The following is an 18,718-nucleotide window of genomic DNA, read 5'->3' on the forward strand; positions in this document are numbered from 1 at the left end:
ACATAGTCAGATGCTGTTGTACTCCCAGCTCCCCTCAGTCCCAGCTAGCATGCCCCAACAGGCAGGAATTATGGGAGTTGTAGTCCAACATCTGAAGGAGACTATGTTGGCTATCTCTAGCATCGTGGTTCAGGGAATAAATGGTATCCAAACTTGCCTTTATACCATAAGCTAGCATGCTACTGGATGAACTGCTTTTAAAACCACAGGGATGCCTTGATTTCCATATGCCTGGAACTACATTTGTGCCAAACACCTTTGTTGTCCCAAGTGTAATTAAGCAGTTATAACTTTGTTCTGAGGCCAGCCCTTTTGACTGCAGGCCTGAAAGCTTCCAGAAGAGCGTATGGCTTTTAAAAATATGTTAAAATTAAACTGATTTGCCGGTACTAATTTGAACTTTCCTGCACCCCCCCCCCCAACCCTACCTTTTTGTTTAGGTATTTATGTAAACTGTCGGACCAGGAATTAAGACAGAGTGCAGCTCGTAACATGGCAGATTTAATGTGGAGCACAGTGAAAGAGCCACTGGATACTGCCTTGTGTTTTGATAAAGAGAGTCTTGATCTTGCATTTAAGTACTTTATGTCACCAACCTTAACCATGAGATTGGCCGGCCTCAGCCAGATAACAGTAAGACTTTTTAAACTAACTAAAACACATATACAGAATTGTTTTCATTTGTACTTGAACAGTTATAAACTAAGATGTAATAGTCAAAGCTTAGTCTATAGATGCAGCAGTGCTAGATGAGAGTGGGGTAATATGTTCACTATATGAATAACTTCCTGCAAGTAGAAAGCTGGCATAATGGGAAATGAGTCATTGTAGGACGTTTTTACATGGAGAAACATTTAAAATTGGTTTCGCTACCTGTAGTCTGAAATCCTATAGATGGCTTTACCACCTAAGGCTTCTTAGCACCTTGTTTGCAACAAGTATAGACCAAGCCTACCTTTGTAACATTCAACGCCCTTGTAAGCAGTTCTAAAAAAATGATATCTGCTTTTGGGAGTGGGGGCGGAGGTAGAGTACCACAGACATTGGGTGATACACAACTTAATAGTCATGTTAGCGCAAGGATTAGTGCTAGTGCAAGGATTAGTATTAGCACAACCTGATTTCCCCCCTCCTTCCCTTCTATGCACCATGAGCTGTTCTGGAAGGTTGCGGGATAACCCAGAACAGATGTAGTGGAGCACACATAGGGAAGAGGTCGTGGTGGGGAGAGTGTTCCATTGCAGAAAGAGAAATTCTTTTGCTGGTGTGTAACATTCACAGTTCTACGCTGCATCCAAGCACACCTTGAGCACGCCCAAATAAAGTTAATGAAAGTGTATACTTGAGCTATTCATTTCAGTGGGACTTAACACAGAAGGTGTCTCTTGGGGGATTGTGTGTCAGGTTTATAATTTGTGAAGCTAGGCTATAAAATGCTAAGAATCTTGATACGGTTGCATTTTGCGAGCACAGCGGAAATTCAGATGTGCGGCTTGACTTACTGCATTTCAAAACAGCCCTGTTTATTTTTAACTGTGTCGTAGAGGAGCAATGTCTTTTTCAGCTTCTTTGACAAAACTCATGGATGGCCAGAGTATGTCAGGCTGTCACAACTGGCACAGTGGTTTATGACATGTCTTCACAGGGAAGAAACTGCAGTAGCACAGTCAGCCCTGCATTGCATTAGTTCAAGCAGACCATAAGCAAAAGCATTTAAAGTCATACAGAGTATAGTGCGCACTAGGGCAGGCTTCCTCAACCTCAGCCTTCCAGGTGTTTTTTGGCCTACAACTCCCATGATCCCTAGCTAGCAGGACCAGTGGTAAGGAATGCTGGGAATTGTAGTCTCAAAACATCTGGAGGGCCAAGGTTGAGGAAGCCTGCACTAGAGCAAAATGTCTCTAATATCAGATTCATTCATCGCTGACATTGTGCTTACAGCGGTCTTGTTGCCAAAGCTCCTTGAAGTTACTAGCCTGCACAATTTTTTACTTGCTTTTCTTTTTAACTTTTGTTGTTGTTAAATTTGCAAATAAAAAATTAAGGTAAAGTAAAGAAGGAATTTTTTTAAAAGGAAATAATATAAGAATAATACTAATTGTAACAGAAAAAAACCATAATCAGTTCACATTCCAGATAAAGTAACAATGCCTAGAATTGTAAAGTTGGAAGGGGTGAAAGGGCCACGAGGGTCATCTAGTCCCACCCCCTGCAATGCAGGAATCTTTTTGCCTAGCATGAGACTTGAACCCATGACTTTAAAATAAGAGTGTTATGCTCTACCAGCTGAGATATCCTAGACACATGCATCTTAAGTTTCACAAATAAATTAATATAAGCCCTCCAAATAGGTATCCACACAAAATTGGCATCTGTATGAAATATGTGCAAATGCAGCCAGGGCTGTGTAGCCTCAGACCATTTGGTAATAGAAGGTATTTATCTTTTTAGGCTCAAAGTATAAGTATAACCACAAGGGCTCACAAAATCCACTTTCTTTTCCTGCCGTTAATCCCCAGATTACAGGAATATAATTTTAAAATACATAAGCACCTGTAAATGATTTTACCAATACAAACTGATGTGGATAACAACTTCAGGCAAAAAAGAGTATATCACTGGAGAATCCCATGTCATGTCCCTCAATGTATCTGTTTGTATTGTAACACTTCCAGCATCTATCTGTGCTGGACAGTGCCTTCCTATACAAACATTGTACAATATACTTGAAATATTAATTTTTGCTGAATAAATTTCAAGTCTAAATATTTCATTACAGATTGTAAAGCAAATTCCCACTGTTTAGGCTGTATAATAACATTCTAATTCCCTATTTGATACGTCTGAGTTCCTTAACATCTATCTTATAAAGAGCCATTAAGCATTTACAAGCAGCCGTTTCAGGTTTAGCTTCCTGTAAGGATCCAATCATTTTTTCCAACAATTTGGGAGATGCCAAAATGCTCAAAGCAGATGGTGCCATAAATAGACACAATACTGTACAGCCAGTACAGAAGCAGATCAGGTGGCAAATTAGAGCACTCTTGTCTTTCACCTGGAGAGGCATGGAATTTGGATGCACTCCCTTATTTCCAGACTAGTACCTAGATGTCCAGAATTACTATTTTGGAACATAAGAATTTGATATATTTTTCCAGACTATGTATGGAAGCGGAGATCAGCATTTGTAACCCACGTTGCCTTTAGCAAGGTCAGCTGTGGGCGCATGTTTTATACAGTAGCTCTTTCTAAATGCCACAGGAACTCTCCGTGTAGTAATGTTTGTTCACAGAACGCCATCCTTGTTGTATGGTGAATTCTTCCATTTGAAAACTAGGTCAAGAGCAAAAAATTCAAAGAATGTGGTTCTGAAATTAAATAGGGAATATTTGAAGGCTGGCATCAAACTTCAATAATGTTCATATTTCTGAAGCTTACGAGGCCACAGGTGGAACGTTATTACAGTAAGCTAAAACATTCACTGTCTGTAAGCAGTTGGCTCTGTATCTGATTCCTCTCAGTTGGTACATTGCAAATTCCAGGAGGTCATTTCAGACAAATTAATATCAGAACCATTTTTTAAAAAAGAAAAACACTTTGCAGTTTCCAGATCATTCTCCATTGTATTCACGCTACAGGATATGAGGCAAATAATCACATTTTGAATGTTTTCCATTACGATGGGCCAGTTAATGTTTCTTCAAAACACAAACTAATGGTCCTTTGGTCACGTAATTAAATCTGTCGTCCAGGCATCACCCAAAAAATTGATGAGGGAGGAGGTGGATGTAAAATCTGGCTGTGCTCATTTTTTCCTTTGCTCAGGGCCAATCAAGTTTTTAAAAGGGGTGGAAAGAGCAGCGAAGAGTGACATCGTGGATGGTGAAAGAGAGGATTAAAAAGTCTTGTTCCTTCCTAGGAAGCACTGCACCTTGTGTACTCTTGCTTGAGGGAGGAGGTGGGGAGGAAAGAAGGAACAGATGCCAAACAAGGCTGTTCAGTGAGTAACGTGAATGAAATGGCCATGTGGTCTGCTGTAATTTCTTTGGAAGAACACATGGTTTATTCTGTATGTCCGAGGGCTTTTGATTGCTGTTTGTAACAGAACACAGCTGCAGTACTATGAACACTCATGTAAAATAGAGCTGAACTGGCTTTGTTGACATGTGCTTTCTAGGAAGACAGCCTGTTTTTGAGGCATCCTTATAACCTTCAGTGATGATTCCATACTCTCCTTAATAAGTGGAGGGAACTATGAATTCCATTAGGAGGAAATGGTCTTCATGAGAAGCACCTTGCTCAGTGGTAGGGAAGGGTCATAGCTCAGCGGTTGAGTGTAATAATAATAATGATGATGATAATAATTTATACCCTGCCTATCTGACTGGGTTCCCCCAGCATCAGTGGTAGAGGTTTGGTCCCTGGCAATCTCTAGGATGGCTGGGAAAGACCCTGACCTGAAAGCATGGGGAGCTACTGCAAGTCAGTGTAGACAACATTGAATTAGTCTGACTAATAATGTTTGCAAGCTTTAAAGGTTCTCAGAGTTCTTCATCAGGCCAGTAGAGATTGTAGCTGAATCAAGGGAAGATTTTTTGAAATGGGACCCTGCTCTTACTCCCACTCCAAACTCCCAATTCAAGTAGTTGAGGTTTTGCAGGATGACAGAGTCCTTGCTTGTATCCCAGGAGAGGTACAATCCTTTCTTAATTTGGAAGTTGGTAGCCTCCTGAGCATCTCCCACTGCAACTTCAGTTATGACAAAGCATTTGTCTGTTTCTCATTGTCAGCTTTTGACAAATGTAACTAAAATTGGCCCTTCATTTTGCCAGGGCCATCTTAAGTGGGATCTCGAGTCATTATTTAAGGGTTTTACATCAGTTTAGGGATCTCTTGTGGAAAATAAGATCCAGATCTGATTAAGTCAGTTTTTATTGGTGCTTCAGTTAAACAAATGAAATCCTTTTTGAGTTTATAAAGCTAAACTTTATTTCTTCTCCCTTTTTATTCCAACTGTAGAATCAACTTCACACCTTCAACGATGTGTGTAATAATGAATCATTGGTTTCAGACACAGAAACGTGAGTAGTTTTTTGAGTACCTTTCATTTAAATACATGCGTTCTGACCACTGGACATTCACTTCTACACCTCCCCATGTCAATTTGTGACGTGTCAGAAGCCCAGATATCCACGTTGCATCCAAACTGCAGGCACTGGGTGGGACTGGGCGATGTGGCAGATGCTGTCCAACTTTTTCACTGTGAGCATAGCTGCAAATTCATAGGAAAAGAGTTTCTGGCTTTCTAGTGGCTGGGCACTACCCACCACTTAAATTAGCATTCTTGAAAAAAGTTGCCATTCTAGCTGCCAGCCTTGTGTTTTGGTTTGTTGCTTTTGTGAAATAAACAAAGGCCCGCCAGAGGTTAGGATGAGAGCCGACAGCTAATCCCAGATAACACACAATGTCTCAGAGTAATGTGTGAGAAATCCACTTGAATGCCTACCCCCTTCTGGTTTTGTGAAATGTCGCAGTAGTAGAGGAAAGATAATGATAAATCAAAAATAGCAGCACTAGTCTAAGTTTAACTCATTGCTATTCTTGGCATAGAACGAGAAGTCTCTCTCATGACATCCAGAAAAATTTCCTTGGCGCTTGCACATTGTGGGCAAATGGTTGTAGCACGGAAAATAGCTGCTGGAGATCCTAGTTTGCCCTATCCAGGGGAGATAAAGGAAACTGGTGATTCATTGAGAATCAACCAACAATTGACCTAATAGTGATAAAAAGATAAATATTGTGCCTACTTGTCCCCTATAGAAAGAGAATCAGAGCTAGGGGTCCTGTATTGGAGACGCATACGTACAGTAATTGGAGTATAGCAGAAAAATTGTTTTGCTTATACAATTATCTTTTGGAAATAGATGGGAAAGTTGCTGTAAAAGGAAAAAAAAATGAAAATGAATGTCAAATTGTTGGTAACATCAATAAATGCAAAAGAAGCACAGCGTTAGCAGATTTCCATTTTTGTAGTTCATGACTTGCAGAATTCAATAGCATTTAATAATAATAATAATTATATCTAGCCTTTTTCCCATACCTGGGCTCAAGGCAGCTTACAAAAACACAGATAAAAAGCTAAAAACAGAGAAAATATAATAGTTAAAAAGTAATTAAACAGTAATAGAATCAAAACATATTTAAAAGATCTATTAAAAATACAGATAACAACAAAAACATCCCAGCAATAGTCCTTTCCGATCAGTTTCTAAAGGCCTTTGGAATAAAAAGGTATTCGCCTGCCAGCAGAAGAACAACAAGGAGGGAGCCAGTCTAACATCTCTAAGAAGAGAGTTCCAAAGTCTTCAAGCAGCCACCGAGAAGTCCCTCTCCTATGTCCCCATCAAGCATTCCTTTAAGGGTGCTGGGCCTGAGATCAGGGACTCCCCAGAGATATCAGTGCCAGGGCAGGTTCCTATGAGAAAATAACGATCTTTCAGATAGCCTGCAACTGAGCCAAAGAGGCCAGCAGAGCTGTTCTAGCCAAGGGAGTTGTATAGTTCCAGTATGATAACCAGCCCTGGTCAACAGTCTGGTTGCAGCTCTTTGGGCCATATGAAGTTTCTGAAGTTTCTTCAGAGCAGCCGCATGTAGAGGGCATTAATTAAAGCACAAAAGTAATTGGCTAATAGCCTGATGGAGAGCATGTTTGCTTAGAAATAAAATTACTTCATTTCAGTGGATTAATTATTTAATTTGCACTGACCTCCAGAAAGGCATTTCTAATGAAACAGCGTGTTTTTTTCCTTATTTATCTTCTGCCACAGGTTTAGTTTAAGTGAATTTGTAGCTATACGCATGCCAGCCATTTCCACTTTGTTCAAAAAAATTCCTTGAATTTGGAAAGTAATCCTTGGTTGTAAATCTGTAAGGAAAGAACAATGGCCTTTTATTTAGGAGACTGAGCATAATACAAGCGCATGAAGTCCCTTGCTTATGGTTTCCCCATTTTATTTAGGTCCATTGCTAAAGAGCTTGCAGACTGGCTGATCAACAACAATGTGGTAGAACATATTTTTGGACCAAATTTGCATATTGAGGTAGGTTTAAAGTGAAGTATGATTTTCTTTGTTAACCACGAGGCTATGTTTTTAATGTTTTATATTTTTTCCCTTGTTTCCCCTCCAGATCATTAAGCAGTGCCAAGTGATTCTTAATTTTCTCGCTGCTGAAGGCCGGCTTAGCACACAGCACATAGATTGCATTTGGGCTGCAGCACAGGTATGTCTACACTTAAGCAAGAAGCAGGCCAATAATATGTTGGCTTAAATTTAGCTTAAATTTTGTTCTTAAATAGCTATCTAAAAAGAACAGATATTTACTAGTTTTACTTTTTTATAGAGCTGTGCCATACAAAGCAAACTGCTCAGGCGGCAGAGTTGGTGGGCCTAAACATTTTCAAATGCTCCTTTCTGATTCTCTACCTTCCCGGGCAGCAGTCTTGGTGCCATTTTTTTTAAAAAATAACTCATGGTTACTTAGCCGGCAGTGTGGCCAGCATGCTATCACACCAGTTTTATATTCCTTTAATTTAAGGATTTTGTCTTCTTTACGCAACAATTGTGCAGACCAGTGTAATGTCCAAATACTAACAGTTCCTTGTAGAAGTGATATCCTGCTTTCTCCCCCTATACTATGGAAATATAAAGATCCAGACAGATTTTCCTCACTCTTTTTATCCTAATGCTATATTATGTTGGTTTAGACTTTGTTCCCTTTGATTAAAGACACACGAAAAAGCGTTGAAGTTACGCTGAATTCTTAGATGCATATCCAGCTACCATTTTACAACCTTTTTGTTACTACGACACTAGTTTTATCTTTACTACCTTTCATACGCAGAACATTTTATAAGAGGGAAATTGCCACAATAATGAAATCTGGGGGGGGGGGGGAATTCTACAGAAATGTGTTTCAGTTTCTCTGAATTTATCTCTTCTCTTTGTGTTTCTTTTTGAAGTTGAAGCATTGTAGTCGCTATATACACGATTTGTTCCCCTCCTTGATCAAGAATTTGGATCCTGTTCCACTTAGGCATCTTCTTAATTTAGTTTCAACACTCCATCCAAGTGCACATACTGAACAGGTAAAAGCAAAGCATTTCGAAGGAGTCTCTTTTCTGCTTTGGTTCCCTAGGAAGTTCTCTTGCATGTGTCCTGTTGAAGTGAAAAAAATCTACACATGAATGCTGTTATAAGATGAAAGCGCTAGTATTGTGTTTCTTATATGGACTATGGTTTATATTCTTTGATTCTGCATTGCAAGAGGTTGGTCTGGGTGACCTTTGGTGTCACTTCCAGCTGTACAATTCCATTATTCTTCTCCCCCACCATGCTTCTTGTTAGAGAAGACTACTTTTAGCCCTATTACAGTATAAGAGTTTGGATTTTCCAGTTATAGTACAAAATACAACATAGTTTGATATAGAGCTCCATTTTGTTTGCGAAGTATCTTTTTTGTCATGTATTGAATATAATGAGAAAACAAGTTCTGTTTTCTGTTGGGAGTACAGTTTCTGCTTTGATTTACAGACCTTGTATTTGGCATCCATGCTCATTAAAGCACTGTGGAATAATGCACTAGCAGCTAAGGCTCAGCTATCAAAACAGAGCTCATTTGCATCATTACTCAGTACAAACCTACCAATGGGTAATAAGAAAGGTGAGTGTTTATTTCTTCTTTGGTTTAATGTATTGTTACCAACTTGAAATCTTACTCCTGATCTTATTACAAAGAGATTGCTAATGATTTTGGTTTTGATTTTGAAGACAATTTATTTAGGTATTTTTATATGTAATTCTCCCCCCCCCCCATGCCTTATACATACTCACTTGAAAGGCATCCAAGAAGCTTATTAATTATGTTTTTTTCTCCTTTACTTCTTTATAGGCAATGAATTTTTTTTTCTACAGTTAGCCTCTTTCCTTATAGAAACAGGTGCAGTTATTAATTTACTGTGGGTGATGTCCAACTAAGTCATACTCAAAACAGACCTGCTGAAATCAATGGATTTAAATTTGGTGGTTTTGGTGGGCCTATTCTGAGTATGACTAATGATGGATATTGCCCTGTATATTTTTTATCCCACTTTTCAGAAAATTGTTGTCTCCCAAAGTGGCTCATACCAATAGGCCTTGCCTTCAGGGATTACAAACTAAAAAGACAAGACACACAAGGGATGGGGCATGGAGGGAGATAGTAGTAGATGAGGATGCTCATTTCTTCAAGGCCAGAAGGAATTGGTAAGCTGTCAGCAGGCCTTTATATCCACTTTGGGCCAGGCTGATCTTCCTTTGCTAGTGCACTTGCTTGCATAGACAGGTGGTACCTCTTATTCCTTTCGCCCATGGATTGGGACATAGTGTCCTATCACTTTCTTCAGTTCCAGGTAAAGTGACAGTTGAAGCAGAGTGTTCTTTCTGCCGGGTAAAATATAATTGTAACAATTACAGTGGTACTTCTGGTTACGTACTTAATTCGTTCTGGAGGTCCGTACTTAACCTGAAACTGTTCTTAACCTGAAGCACCACTTTCTAATGGGGCCACCCGCTGCTGCCGCACGATTTCTGTTCTCATCCTGCAGCAAAGTTCTTAACCTGAGGTACTATTTCTGGGTTAGCAGAGTCTGTAACCTGAAGTGTATGTAACCTGAAGCGTCTGTAACCCGAGGTACCACTATATATCAAATTGAAAAGGCTACAGTGATCAAAATTATAATGACTATTCAGGATGGCTTTGTACTACCTTCCAGTATTGAATGCCTCGGTACCAGTTGCTTTAGAGCACAAATGTGAAGAGTACTATCTCACCTACATCCTGCTTGTTGGTTTCTTAAAGCCTCTGATTCACTATACTGTGTTTTCTTACTTAGCCTGAACTATCAAGCTAAGGTTAGCAACCTTGGAACGATCCAGGTTGATAAACCAGCTTTGAACCATAGTTTTAATACCCTGGCTTGTTCCGAAGCAGGAAACCATAGTTTCTTGTTTTGAGTGATTTAGGAAGATGGCTTTCCCCAATTTCTGTGATATCAGTTGTGTAAAGTAGGAAAACCCAGTTCCTTCTAATGAAAGGGGCTGTATTGATTTTAGCGAAAGTTAATAAACATCATGATATTATTTCAAAAGGCTCATAAATAACCCCAAAGAACAATAGGAACATACTGTATAGAACAAGTAGGTATTTCAGTCACTACCTATATAATAATAATTTTATTATTTATACCCCGCCCATCTGGGTGGGTTTCTATATTAGTATAGACCAGGGATGACTAATCTGTGTTCACTGCAGATATTGTTGGACTACAATTCCATTCACTCTTGAGATTGTGGGAGTTGGAGTCCTACAACTTCCTGAGGCTCACGGGTTAGCCACACCGGTTATAGACTGTATATTGTATGATGTTAACTCACAATAACTTGGAATGTTAACTCATTCATAACTTGGAATGTTCTTCCCCTTTTTTGTCTCCTCTTCAGAGGAAGAAGAGCTCCGAAGAGCTGCTCCTTCACCATGTAAGTTATTGCAGAAAGGCACTTTGAAATCAAATACAATTTGGGAGTCATGATTATTCTCTAGATCAGGGAGCTTTGTATCACCTCCTGTTTTCTTCAGATGTCAGCAGCCCCATTTTCAGTGCTATCAGCTGAAATGGCTTGAGAATGTTTTATAGTGTTTGTTTGATTCTAATATTTTTAATTGTAAAGCACCTTGGCAGAAAGGTAGTTAATAGATGTTTTATTTAGCACAGGCTGAAAGAAAGTTAAACTTCGTGGCAGATGGCAATCTGAATTATACACATTCACTCACTTTGGGTTGATTCCAATGGTATCGCTCATCTGATGGTAAAACCTCTGTCTACATAACAGAGATGGAAGCACTTTTGCAATGATTCCCTGTCGCCAACTGTGCCCCCCCCCATCTGCCCTGGAGGGTTGGGGGAACCATCAATTGCAGATTTATGAGACCGGAGGGTGGGCTGTGGGAGAGTTCACTGAATATTGCTTCCCCCATCAATTGAAAAAGATATTACGTTAAGCTCCCTGGAGAAAAAGTGAGATAAAATTGCAACAAATCAATAAAAAAACCAACTGATGATAATTGTGAGAATTTAGAATATTTTTTGTTCTCCCATCTCAAGAGTTCATAGTCATTTCGCAGCAGTGAGATGACAGTTAACTCGGTGTCAGACCTGGCTTCAGCCAAGTCAGGAGAATAAAGTTGGGTGTAGAAAGGCAAAGCAAGAACAGCAGCAGAACCCCCTTATTGTAATTTATTTTGGTGTTGACAGGAGAGTTTGAGCAAGCATCTCAATCCTGTGTTAAAATTATTTAAAGCAATGATCCCAATTAGCTAAGTACTGTAGACCCCGTGTTTTTCAAAAGTCAACTCCCTGTTCTCTCTGGTAATTTTTGTTACGTGAATGGTGCCACAGATCCTCTCAGTGGGTTACGCGGATTCCTGATTGGGAAACACTTGATTTAAAGCATTTGCTTTTCCATTACATGGAGTAACTTGAAAAGCTCTTTCCACAATAGGGTCACCTGCAGCAAGTCCTCAAAGCAGTGACAACAGTGATACGCACCAGAGTGGAGGGAGTGATATTGAAATGGAGGAGCAGCTGATCAGCAGAAATAAACATGTCCAGCAGCGGCTTTCAGATACAGAGGTAAAAGAAATAACTGTTTTTCTCTGATGGTTATCAAAGAATCTGTCAGTATGAAAGGTGGTTGTGGTTTTAGAAAAGAAGTACCATGGTGGTTCTCCCTGTTTGCCATCATGTCCCCTCTGACCAGATTATCCCCTAGGGTCATTTAGTCCAACCCCCTACAGTGCAGCTAACTCACCTTCTGAGGGACTCTTTTCCATTGTCAGACAGCTTTTATCATCTAGAGAGTTCTTCTTGATGTTGAGTCAAAAATCTCCTAGCTTGGAGTTTGAAGCCATTGGTTCAAGTCCTACCTTCCAGAGCAGAGGAAAAACAAACTTGCTCCATCTCCTATGTGACAGCCCTTGAAATATTTGAAGATGGCTATCAGACCTCTTCTGTCCCCTGCTCAGCATAATGGGTTGTTGTTCCCCACCCTGGGAATACCTGTTGACATTGGAGGTGCAGAATAGTAATTTTAGAAAATAAATGCTTGGTGATTTTGTATCCTTTAAAAAAAAAATTAAAGGAGTCGATGCAGGGGAGTTCTGATGAAACGGCAAACAGTGGCGAAGATGGCAGCAGTGGGCCAGGTAGCAGTAGCGGGCACAGCGATGGATCCAGCAACGAAGCCAACTCCAGCCACGCGAGTCAATCTGCAGGGAGCCCAGGCAGCGAGGTGCAGTCGGAAGACATTGCCGACATCGAAGCTCTGAAGGAAGATGAAGAGGAGGAGGAGGACAGAGGTCACAGCTCCCAGAAAAATGGCCGGAATGCAGAGCTGCGGAGCCGGAAAATGGAATCCCAATCCGGCATTTGCTTGGGAGACTCCCAGGGAGCAGCAGAAAGGGGTGGGGTCAGCAACGGAACTGGAAATGACCATGTTTTTAATACTGACTCAGTGCCCGCGGTGGAGAATAGAATTAGAATGCTTGATCCCTGTTCACACGGGGAGGACACAGAGCACGACATGGCCGGGGAAATCGGCACAACTCATATATCCCAAGGCTCTCAAGATTCTTGTATAACGCATACCGGGGACTTCCTTGGGGAAGCCATCGGAAATGAGTTATTTAATTGCCGGCAGTTTATTGGGCCACAGCACCACCACCAGCACCACCACCACCATCATCACCACCATCATGAAGGGTAAGTTACTTGCATTCTCTCTCTCTCTCTCTCTCTCTCTCTCTCTCTCTCTCTCACATAATCACATTCGCATGCCTATTGTTTGCCTTGCCTACATACCCTCTTGGCTGTTAAGAGAATCAGAGCGCCTTCTTAGTAATTTTACTGCCTTCAGAAGCTCAGGGTGGTGGAGCCTGCCATTCTCTGTGGCAGCCCGTAAGTTGTGTAACTCCCCACAGAGGTTTGCTTGGCAACTTCATTATATTGTTTTCTTTGAATGCTGTTCACCTGAAATGTTTATTTTCAGGAACCACCCTATTTTTTGTGGTAGCGCTTTTTGTAACTGCATACTTATTAAATTGTTTTTATTGTTTAAACCGTAAGGTGAAGGGGGGTATATTCAGAATTATATTCAATGATGATATTTTCTCTTTGCATATATTCAAGTGCTGCTTTTCCGTAGTCTACTGGGTCTTCATGGACTGAAAGCAATAAACTGGCTTATTTTTGCCTGTATCTTACAGACACATGGTCGATGACATGTTAAGTGCTGATGATGTCAGTTGTAGCAGTTCCCAAGTCAGTGCAAAATCGGAAAAAAATATGGCAGATTTTGATGGTGAAGAATCTGGTTGCGAAGAAGAACTGGTACAGATTAACTCGCATGCCGAACTGACATCTCACCTTCAGCAGCACCTTCCTAATCTTGCTTCCATTTATCATGAGCATCTCAGCCAAGGTAAGATGTAGCAAAGGAAAGAGCAGTCACATTTTGTTTCAGTGGTCTAGCCTACTTAAAAGGAAGCAAAGCAGAACCCAAGTACCATGCCTGTGGTAGAGATAAGCTGATAGGAGTTAGTGACGTTTCTATTTATTTAAATCAAATCATGAGCAAATACAGCTTTCACCTTCGTGCCCTATCATGGGCCCTGTTGGATGGGGCTGATAGGAATTGTGGTCCAAAACATAGAGAGGGCACTAGGTTGAGGAAGGCTGATACTAGAGGTCTAGGTTCTCAATCTCTTTTTCTGACCCTGCTCCTTTAACAACAGGCTAATGTACAGAATCTTCGACTGGTAAAGCCTCTTTTGCATGTTGGGGAAAGCTTTCGCTTGTTCCATTGGCGTGTGTCCAGGCCTCAGGAGCACTAAAAAGTGGCAACTTGGTGATCCGTTCCCCTGGATGCTTAAATAGCATTTATATCAAAATTAATCTCTGGAGGGTAAAAGAGAGAGCAAGTGAAGAAAGGCAGCCTGCCTTGGCCATTATTGCTGTCATCAACATAACTAGGAGTAGAATAATGGAGAGAAGTGTAAAGAGAATGTGAGTTGCTAGATTGCTTTATAAAGGCAGATAATACAGCATTGGGCCCGCAGGAAGATTGGCTGATCCTTGGCGAGCCTTCTGCTTATGGAGTAATTTGGCTACATTCACAAACTGTCTTATTGTCCCCAGTCAGTAATGTTCTGTGGATTCTTCCTGACTCATTTATGTTGTTTCAGCAGCACCCTTATAGAAGGGAAGTTCATTTCTAGAACCTTTTAGAAAGGAAAAGGCAGGTGAGCCCTTTTTAACGCGACAGCTCAAGGGCTGTGCATTACAAGAGCAAGAGTGTAGCATGAGAACAATTAAGGTTTGGTAAAAGAAAATGGGCGTAACTGAATTACCTGCTTAGAAAACGGCACCACTGCAGCTTTTGTGGCACAAAATCCTTGGGGGCAGCTGATAAAGGTTGGGCATAGGATCAGGCTTAAGGCTTCAGAATCAGTCAGATGTTTTTCTGTGTTTGAGTTTGAATTTCTTTGTCTGAGTTAAGAGGTCTGCAGGAGTTTGCTTATTTTGGTTGAGACCCATAGAAAAAGATTAAGAACCTGCCCTTCAAGGTCAAGGCTGTATCAAGTAAAAAGATTCCTGTGCCGCTTCCTTCCAATTTGCTGTAGACATGATATCTGATCCTGAGCTAAATAGATGTGTTCTGTCATGTGTAAGTCCTGCATCTTGCAGAAGGTCTATATTTATGATGGATGCTGCATTCAACCTACAGGTACACTTGTGATGTCCCACGGATATAGACAAGCAATTGTGGGCTGGATTACAGGCATGGGGACACTGGGTCTTGTGTGCACATAGGAAGATTCATTGGTCCATCTAGTTCAGAGTTTCAGGCAGGATCCTCTCCAAGTAGAGGTTCCAGGAATTGAACATCAGATCTTCTGTACACCTGACCTGCAGCAACATTTAATTCCGACATGCCTCATTGAAGAGCACACAGGGATGTACGCACAGATCTGTTCCCTCTATTGAAGTGAACAGGGAGACAGCAAACATAATTCTTTGTTTATCTCAGTAAATACAGACCCTGAATTGGGACAGTTGTCTTTAATAGCATTATCATAATAGCTCTTCTTTTTTTTTGCAACAGGTTTTTACTTGTGAAGCAGTTTCACATACTAATTAAATAACTTTACAAGCAAACACAGACATTTGCAATTGTAATACTTTTCAATGAAAATTTGAGTTTGAATGCTAAGTTTCGTATGGCTTTCACACCGTAGTGGATGGTAATACATGATGAAAGGCCTTTATTTTAAAGGGTTGAGAAATCTTCTGCTTCCTCACTGTATTCTAATAAATAGTTTTGACTTTGCATGTGTTTGTATTGGGTCTCCCTGTATCCTCCCCGGCTTAGTTTTCCCAAGTGTATTTGTTCCAACCATTTGTAGGTTTGTGTCTTTAGCCGTTATTAACAGCTGTTGATGGACAAAGTCCATTCAAATCAGGATACACATTCCATATTTTTAACAACACCTGTCTTTTGCTCAGGGCCAGCAGTTCATAAACACCAGTACAACAGCAACGCAGTGACAGATATTAACTTGGATAATGTTTGTAAGAAGGGAAATACCCTTTTGTGGGATCTGGTCCAGGATGAAGATGCAGTAAGTTAAATATCACACAAGAATATTTGACAGAGAAAATGTAATAATAATTGTCAATAACTTTTCTCTTACTTGCTCTAGATTCATCTATCTGAAGGTTTAATAAATGAAGCAGAGAAGCTTCTGTGTTCCTTAGTATGTTGGTTTACTGATAGACAGATTCGAATGAGGTTCATTGAAGGCTGCCTAGAAAATTTAGCAAATAACAGGTAAATGAGCTTGAGTGGCGCATCAGCATCTTACTACCGATCCGTTTCTTTGTCCGTCAAATCTCTAAAAGCTGCTTTATCTGAAATCATATTTGAAAAATGGATTCTCAGTTCAGTCTATATTAATTTGCTGCTATGAGCATATGGATAGTGACCAAAAAGCCAGAACCACACCAAAAAGAAAGTGAATTTAATTTAAAATAACTAACAAATGGTAAAAATTGTAAACTTTCATTTGAAACAACAAAAGCACGATCTAAAATATACTAAGTATATTTAAAAGGGGGTTACAGTAGATGAAACAGTTACCGTGAAGCTACCAGATAAATATATTTGCATTATTAACTGCTTATAACAAGAAACTGCAAGTGAAGAAAATACATATGAAAGCAGTTCTAACTCCCACCCTCCGTCGTGGACCACATGGGGTGGTGGTACTCACCTGATCATCCATCCATCACATCTGTGCCTGCTTACTGTGGTGGGATGAGGTCAGCGCAGTGGAAATGCACTGACAGGAGCTTGGGATTGGTTCTGCCCCACCTCCCAGTTAGCAACAGCAGTGTGGCAGGCTGGAGTTCAGATGAGCACTGTCGTCTCACAACTTGCTCCAGTCCAGCTAACTTGAGCAAAAGACATGAGAATGCCGTCAAAAGGTCCATATCTTCCAGACTTCCTGCAGTGAGGCCTGCTTGTTCCCATTGGAATCCACGGAGATTAGGGGAAAAGCAAAAATAGAATTAAATAAAATCCTAAGAAAAATCAAACTTCTATAACTTCTATAAGGCTTGTCCCAGTATGAGTCTCCTCTTGACAAGCAGACAAGCTTGCTTAAGACAAACTACAAATCAAAATGTAGAAATCACAGATTTACTCTCTCATCTCCCCAAAACACTCAGCATCAAGGAAGATGCTGTTTTGAGAGGGGGAACAAGAATAGCGCTGTGTAAGCTAAAGGTTTGAGGGACGCGGGTGGCGCTGTGGTCTAAACCACAGAGCCTAGGGCTTGCCAGTCAGAAGGTTGGTGGTTCCAATCCCCACGACAGGGTGACCTCCCGTTGCTAGGTCCCTGCTCCTGCCAACCTAGCAGTTCAAAAGCACGCCAAAGTGCAAGTAGATAAATGGGTACCGCTCCAGCGGGAAGGTAAACAGCGTTTCCGTGCGCTGCACTGGTTCGCCAGAAGTGGCTTAGTTATGCTGGCCACATAACCCGGAAGCTGTACACTGGCTCCCTTGGCCAATAATGTTAGATGAGGGCCGCAACCCCAGAGTCGGTCACGACTGGACCTAATGGTCAGGGGTCCCTTTACCTTTTTAAAGGTTGCAAAAAGGAAGAAAGGTTGGGATAGAAAGGAAAGTAAGTAACCCTTTTTGGTGTGTCACTAATTGAAAGAGCCCTCCCAGTTCAAATCTTCTCCCACACCAGGTCTCTGTACTTGCACTTCTGAATAACGTACGCCTCATTCATAGTTAGTTCTTCATTAATTTAGAACGGCAGTTCCAAAGTTACAGATTGCTTCTTCCTTTCCTCCCATACAAAGGCATCTTTTTCTCTAAATGTGGCTACGTGATACATTTTAATTTAAGGGCTATAAATCTCGGAGAACATTTATCCTGTGATGTTCCTCTATACCTTAGTCACCATTTATCTATTTCCTCAGATCGGTGGTAGTTTCTCTTCGTCTTCTCCCAAAATTATTTGGTACCTTTCAACAATTTGGAAGCAGTTATGACACGCATTGGATAACCATGTAAGTACAACATGTCCTGTCAGTACAGAAAAGGGTGGTCAATCATTGAGGGATTACTGGTCTGATACTGGCTTCTCCCTTGCTACCTTTAGTTTGTCAAATGCAGAGCATAGATTATTAACCCCACCCTTCCCTGAAATTTCAGGGCAGTTTATAGTTTTAACATTTCCTTGCCCAAGCCCATCCCTTCCTGTTTGGTGTTAAATGGAATCTGGGTCTCTTTTGATTCTCTTCCGCCCCCAAAAGAGAGGCTACCCATTTCTGACTTTAATCTCCATAGTTTGACAGTGGCTCTTCTGATCCTCATAGTATGGAGTCAGTGCTGCGTGGCTCCTTCATACATTAGAAAGGTAATCGTAGAAGCTCAACTCGATAACTTTGCATGGAGAAGACTTGTATAATGGATTTCTCCCACATGAACTGGGTCTTCTGACGTTATTTTTGCACCACATGAAAGAACTATGTTACAGCACTTCCCCATATCGCGAAGGTAACGTCAGAAGGCACCTTAAGGCCTTAGCATATGTTATATGCTGACATAAATGGTTTGCTAGGAGCACATTATATTGCCTGCAGTAATAGGAGCAAGTTTCTACTTGGCTAAATTTGTTGCATTCTTAAAAGTTGTTTGTACAAATATTTTTATTGCATTTGACAAATATTTAAAGGGGCAGGTTCACAATATCTGCTGCTAAGTTTCATTCACAATTCCTGTTTTAAATTAAATCATGATAGTATGTCCCAAAGCAATTATAATAATAAAGATTAAAGCTGATTTCAAATGTAATTATTCTCTTACGTTTATTACTATTTCTTTGATATGGAGTGCTTGTGCTCTATACAATTAATTCCAGAATTTTACTCAAGATGGCCAGAAATGATGCTGGACTTGTCGTTCCCCAATCTGGAACATTCTTCCTTTATATTAAATCTGCTAATCCTTTTTAAATACTAAAAGTGTTCAGATCAGACTAGACTAAGAAG

At 40.5% G+C, this 18,718-nt stretch overlaps 1 protein-coding gene across 2 annotated transcripts in view; it reads left to right on the top strand.

Annotated features, from left to right (window-relative positions):
• The window catches only part of USP34 (ubiquitin specific peptidase 34), a 98,499-nt gene that overhangs the window by 24,610 nt on the left and 55,171 nt on the right, over positions 1-18,718 (top strand). Inside the window, exons 7-20 of one of the 2 annotated variants that reach the window (XM_081903570.1) lie at positions 441-633; positions 3,920-4,000; positions 5,020-5,081; positions 7,019-7,100; positions 7,189-7,281; positions 8,021-8,146; positions 8,592-8,721; positions 10,539-10,574; positions 11,598-11,728; positions 12,237-12,856; positions 13,360-13,574; positions 15,659-15,774; positions 15,856-15,983; positions 17,645-17,734. In XM_081903570.1, coding sequence (XP_081759696.1) covers positions 441-633; positions 3,920-4,000; positions 5,020-5,081; positions 7,019-7,100; positions 7,189-7,281; positions 8,021-8,146; positions 8,592-8,721; positions 10,539-10,574; positions 11,598-11,728; positions 12,237-12,856; positions 13,360-13,574; positions 15,659-15,774; positions 15,856-15,983; positions 17,645-17,734 — 2,103 coding nt within the window. The remainder of the gene's footprint in view (positions 1-440; positions 634-3,919; positions 4,001-5,019; positions 5,082-7,018; positions 7,101-7,188; positions 7,282-8,020; positions 8,147-8,591; positions 8,722-10,538; positions 10,575-11,597; positions 11,729-12,236; positions 12,857-13,359; positions 13,575-15,658; positions 15,775-15,855; positions 15,984-17,644; positions 17,735-18,718) is intronic. The other variant, XM_081903571.1, reaches the window with a different exon arrangement.

The sequence above is a fragment of the Podarcis melisellensis genome, assembly GCF_964234715.1.
Source record: "Podarcis melisellensis genome assembly, chromosome: 3".
NCBI lineage: Eukaryota > Metazoa > Chordata > Lepidosauria > Squamata > Lacertidae > Podarcis > Podarcis melisellensis.